The sequence below is a fragment of the Mobula birostris genome, chromosome 13 (assembly GCF_030028105.1).
Source record: "Mobula birostris isolate sMobBir1 chromosome 13, sMobBir1.hap1, whole genome shotgun sequence".
NCBI classification, from domain to species: domain Eukaryota; kingdom Metazoa; phylum Chordata; class Chondrichthyes; order Myliobatiformes; family Myliobatidae; genus Mobula; species Mobula birostris.
This window is the reverse complement of record NC_092382.1, coordinates 7,756,347-7,762,007: the sequence shown is the minus strand read 5'-3', so window position 1 is coordinate 7,762,007 and position 5,661 is coordinate 7,756,347. Positions and strand designations below refer to the sequence as shown.

General features: G+C 41.9%; 1 protein-coding gene across 1 annotated transcript; it reads left to right on the top strand.

Moving 5' to 3' along the window:
- Positions 1–4,136: 4,136 nt before the first annotated feature.
- On the top strand, positions 4,137–5,392 carry LOC140207467 (hemoglobin subunit alpha-like). Its single transcript, XM_072275985.1, has 3 exons — positions 4,137–4,355; positions 4,584–4,791; positions 5,066–5,392. Exons 1-3 carry the CDS (start codon positions 4,261–4,263, stop codon positions 5,189–5,191), a joined length of 429 nt encoding a protein of 142 aa, XP_072132086.1. The 5' UTR covers positions 4,137–4,260; the 3' UTR covers positions 5,192–5,392.
- The last annotated feature ends 269 nt before the right edge of the window (positions 5,393–5,661 follow it).

Sequence of the window (5,661 nt, the reverse complement as noted above, 5' to 3'; positions counted from 1 at the left end):
ACTTGGGAGTCCTTGTGCTGGATACCCTAAAGGTTAACCTCCAAGGTTGAGTCGGTGGTGAAGAGGGTGGATGCAACGTTGGCATTCTTTAATGGATATAGAAAATACATGCACGTCTTCCCCCTCTCTCACCCTCTCCATGTCTCCCATCTCTTTAACTCTCTCCCACTCCGCCCGCTCTCGACGCAACTTCATCTTCCCCCTCTCTAACTTCCACACACTCATCCTGCCCCTCCTCCGTCTGCTCACCCTTCAAACCGCACTCTCCTCCTTTCCATCAGCCCCTCCTCTCCCTCGCCCTCACCCTCACGGTTACAGCAAACATCTAAACATTACTGGCAACAGTAACTGGGAACATAGCCAAGTTAATGTTGCAGTTAGGAATGACACGGACTGATTACTTGCAGGAATCCTGAAAATACTTGTAGAATAATTGCAGCTGATGCGAGTCCGAGGGGAACATGAAATGCTGGAAACTCGCAGCTAACACTCGCAGCTCTGTAACGGGTAATGTTGTGGGTTCGAGACCCCAGGTAAATTTCTTAAAGACACATTAATGGTTCTATCGGTCTTCCCTGCAGCAAAAATGGATAAATACATTATAAAAGTAAATGATGTCACACCTGAATTACAGTGAATTGTCGAACCGGTCGGATTTGATTTCAGCAGAAAGGCCGTTCCCTGTTCCGAGGAATGTGCGGGTCCAGCAGATGCTTCCACACAGACCCTGAGCTCCAAGTTTCACAGAACAACCATCCTCATCTTCCAAATCAATCCATGATCTGAGCTATTCACTCTTCCTTTCCAGTTCCACTGAAGGGTTTGGCACGAAAGCTCGACTAATTTCTCCGTTCCATAGATGCTGCCGGTCCTGCTGAGTTCCTCCAGCATTTGTGTGTTACGATGGTTACGAAAGACCAGCGTGTGGGGCAGAGAGAAGGGACCGCTTGAAAAGTCTGCAGAACATGTTCTCCTTGTTAGAATATCCTTGGGCTGTGAAAAATTAAACTTCTGAAAATTATTTCTGATCTTTGTTGAATCAACCCGTTGTCTCTGTTATGAATCAGAGATCAAGGTGACATGGAAAAGTACAACACAAAAACAGGCCTTTGGGCTGAGCGATTTAAACTGCCTCATCCCTTCGAGCTGTACTGGGGCCAAAGCCTTCCGCACCCCTCCCATCCAAACTATCCCTTAATGGTTGAAATCGAACTGGCTTGTTACATGTGTAGCCAGAGGAACACCCACCCGGATCACCCGGATCAGTGTCAAGTAGAAAGCTCAGTCAAGGGTTTTCAAGTGACTTCAGTAGAGCGGGTAGATGCTTCAGTAGCTTGTATTCTACCACACATGAAAAACTTGAGAGATATGTTGGTCTGGAATAGAGGATCCAAACTCCTTTTGCAAAGCTTGGAAACGACTTTGCTTCCATTCCATACAAGAAGATCATAAGAAGATTAATGAAAGGGTAGATATTTTAGAAATACTGTGAAAAGTAAATGTGGGTGTGAAACCATAGCTGTCCAGTCTCACTGCTAACGAGGAGAAACTAAAGGCCAGTTTACCGACTGGAGTGGTTTTGTATGTGGAAGAGGTGGAAGCAGAACTGAAAGGTCTTAAAATGCAATCTGTGAGGAACATTGCCACCCCATTCATGGTGTCAAATCTGGAATAGACTCCAACTGCATGAACTGATCCTGAGCAAATACGAAAGTAAACGCAGATAAGTCTGCTTTAAGTAAACTAGTTAAAAGTATGAAGACAGGTTGAACTTTGCAATCAACTCCCCCCGAATTTCTACCACCCCTGTAGTTTAGCCACCAGCCTCAGATATCCCAGGTGACCTGCTGGTCAGTCAGAACCATATACATAAGTTCCGAATCAGCAAGGCCATTCATCCCCCATCCCCTGTGCTCTCTGAGGTTCTTCCTACTGACAATGTGGTACCCAAACCAAGATGTATAAGCACACACTACCAAGAGATAAAACACCTTTGGTGTCATCCCCCAGTCGTCAGTACCTCAAGTAGCCTCCAAACAGATGGAATCTGCAGTTTGGTGACTGAGCTGCAACTCATGGCACAGGATGATTCCCAGGGTTATGTCTGGAAATAGAGGCATGCTATTTCTTTTTTCCTTTGCTGAGAAAACATGTTATTTTGTTGTTGTTGAATTTGATGATTACAACGTCAAATATTAACTGTTCAGCAGCTGGTCTGTGTACGGGAAGTGGGACAAAGCATTAGAATGAGGAGAGGGGACGTGTTATGCATTCGTGTCTATTTTGTCCCTTACGGGTTTCTGTCAAGCTTTTCTGTGTGTTATGTACTGAATGTATTGTAAGAGGGCATGCTGGGTAGACGGCTTGTAAAATAAGCAGCGGTACATTTGTTCCTCACGTCTCCATCTCTCGTGTGTGTTACCCATGACCACCCAGCTTCCCAGTACCACCAACATAACATGTGATCTGACAAAACCCTTATAAGGTGTCAGCATTACATCCTTGCTCAATATTCTAGACTTTTCAAAATGAATGCAAACATTGACTTCCCTTCCTTACCACCAATTCAACCTGCAAGTTAACCTGTAGGGAATCCTGCACAAGGACTCCCAACATTCTTTTAAACTCTGATTTTTTAAATTTTCTCTTCATTGGAGGCTCAACCCAGAAAGTATTCTGGGGTTTGGTTTCACAAAACAGGTTTAGCCACTTCAACAGTGAGATGATGGGGATTTTCTTCTCTTTGTGGTTGTGGCTGTTTGGAATGCTCTGCCTCAGAGTACTGTGGGTGTTGAGTACATGTTAATTCTCTCAAGAATTGGAATTGGTAGATAAATAGAATGTAATAGATCAAAGGATATGATGATCCAGCAAAAAAGTGGAGTTGTGGTCGTCCAGCAGATCAACTAAATGTTTACTGAATGAAGAGGTCATCCTAAAGGCTGTGTCCAAACCTTCATTCATTTCTTACGTTCACATCATGAAAGTCTGTTACTGAAATGACAAAATTCCATCCAAAATGTTGTTTAAATAATAAATTCCACCCACCATATGCTAATAACATTCGGTTAAGTATTGTAGTATCATTACTCCATGTGAGATGTGTTCACTAGACATTGCTAAATCATTATTCTATACAATTTGAGGCAAATCACAAAATTATTTAAATTAAATATGAAAACAAAATGTTTTTAATGTATTTTCTTAAAATAATCAGTGCTTTATGTTTCTCAGAGAGCAGTAACATATTAGATACAATGAACCACAACATTGTATTTCTTTGCAACTCTGCTGACTCATCCACTGCTTCTGCTCAGTCACGCTAGTTATCTGATGTCTGGCAATGAATGAAGGAAATTTTGTTCCAAATGAGCTTTAGGAAGAATTCAAAATCATTTGCTTTGGCTGCATAATTCTGATATCAGAAGCCAACTTCATCACTCTCCCTTTCGCTGTTTGATCAGGTCTGTAACCTCAAACCTGACCTGAGTTTCCTTCTCTAAATGTGCTTGTAACATCAGCTCAGTTCTCCCATGTCTATGTAATTCCAGAACAATACTGCAAAGTTGCTCTGGCCATCCTCACGTTTTAGACCTTAAATAGACTAGGGCATAACCAAATCCTTCAGCTGTTTGCTAATACACATTATTTACGTGATTCTAGACCAACACACTTCCTGGTCCAATATGGTTACATTAACATTCATTTTGCCCAGTCAGTTTCTGTGCAGCGTACGCAGCAGGCATCTTGAGAATTTTGGAAAACCAGGTCTCCCTGCACACTGAGGTTAGACAGTTGTGAAATAAAAAAGACTAAAGGTGAGGAGGATGAAGTTGAATGGGTGAATTCAGTGTAATATCCAGGCAAAAATAACAATAAAACGAAATAAACTTATTATATCAGGGTTAGTTTGAAAACGCATATAGAGTAATGGATGTTTTTCTACATTTACTGATAACTTATACGGAAATATACTAAGTTTTTGCAAAAGCGCTTCAAATGAAATATATTAAGGTGGTGTTTATCTTTTAGGAAACAGGATATCCTTGCTAACGGTCGTATGTGAACCGGACAACTGGCTGCCGTTCCCATTGCCTCTTATCATTATATTACATAGACCATGAATCAGGACCCACAACCAATGGGAAAAGTGGGGCGGAGAGGGTGCGGCTCAGCGCGAATTGCAGTAAGTACGGACACATCAAGCCAGAGGCATCTCCTGGTTATTGAGAGATCTGAAAAGGCGAAAACTCTGCAACAATGGCATTCTCTGACAGCGAGAAACAGATTATGGAAGAAATTGGCAACCACATAAAGGCAAATGCTGAAGCTTGGGGTGCGGATGCTTTAGTCAGGTAATTTTCTTAGATTCATAGTATAATTAATGCATTTTCAGCTATTATTTGTAATCGGTAACATGTCTTTGCATTTCCCTATACAAAGACATTCTCTGTATAGAATTGAAGATTTTCCAAAGTAGTGCGATTGCTGGTCCGAAGAAAAATTAAATTTAATTCTAGGCGAGATGTAGTGTATATTGTGTCTGCAAATAATTTCTGCCTTCACTTTCCATTTTTCTGAAGGTTGTTTAAGGTCTATCCTCAAACTAAGAAAAATTTCAAGAAATTCACTGGCTTCGAAGACTGTGACCCATCGGTCAGAAATCACGGTCGCCTGGTAATGAACGCATTGGCGGATGCAGCCCATGATGTGGACCACATGGGTAAACACCTGGAAGGGCTTGCCATTGAATATCGTGAAGAACTGCAGATGGATCCTCATTACATTCACGTATGTAACAATTTTATAGAATCTTAGTAATTGTTATTACATAAACTATGATATTATAATTAGATCAGCAACTCTGAACTTTCAAATTTATTCAGTTGAAATCCCAGCAGTCTGGAAATGTCATCTTCGTCAGCTTAGCTGGGAATATTTTGTCCTGTTGCATTATACATAGGAAAGCATTCAAAGGACAAACAATCAACGCACTTTTAATGGGTAAATTCAACCGTTGAGAATATTAACACCAGCCTATGCTATTTACTTTTCACTTTTACAGCTGCTCACCAATTGTATCGTACTCACCCTGGCCATTCACTTGCCTACGTTCACCCCTGCATACCACTGTGCAGTTGGTAAATTTCTTAAGGTGGTCTCGGATGAATTGAGCTCCAAATACCAGTAAAGACGCAATCAACCAACCATGGTGAATGACAGCAAGATCATCACTTAAATCTCCTCCTGTGTGTTTTCTCACGCTGTCTGCTAATAAATCATTAGTCCTGTAAACACAAAATAATCTGCCGATGTTGTTGTCAAAGGAACACTCACAATGCGCTGGAGGAACTCAGCGGGTCAGTCAGCATCAGTTGAAAAGATTAGTCGACGTTTCGGGCCGAAACCCTTCGTCAGGACTGAAGGAAGAATTTTGGGGAGGGTTTGAAGAATGCTGGTAGTAGAAAAAAAAAACAGTAATTTGAAAGACAGAGGGGTGGGGGAGGGGAAGCAGGGAGGTGATTGGCAGGAGAACAATGCGCAGCAGTAGAAGGAGGTGGAACTATGAGGGAGGTGGTGTGAAATAGGGATAGAGGAAGGGAAGGGGTGGGAATTACTGGAAGTTGGAGAATTCTATATTCAAACCAAGGGGCTGGAGAC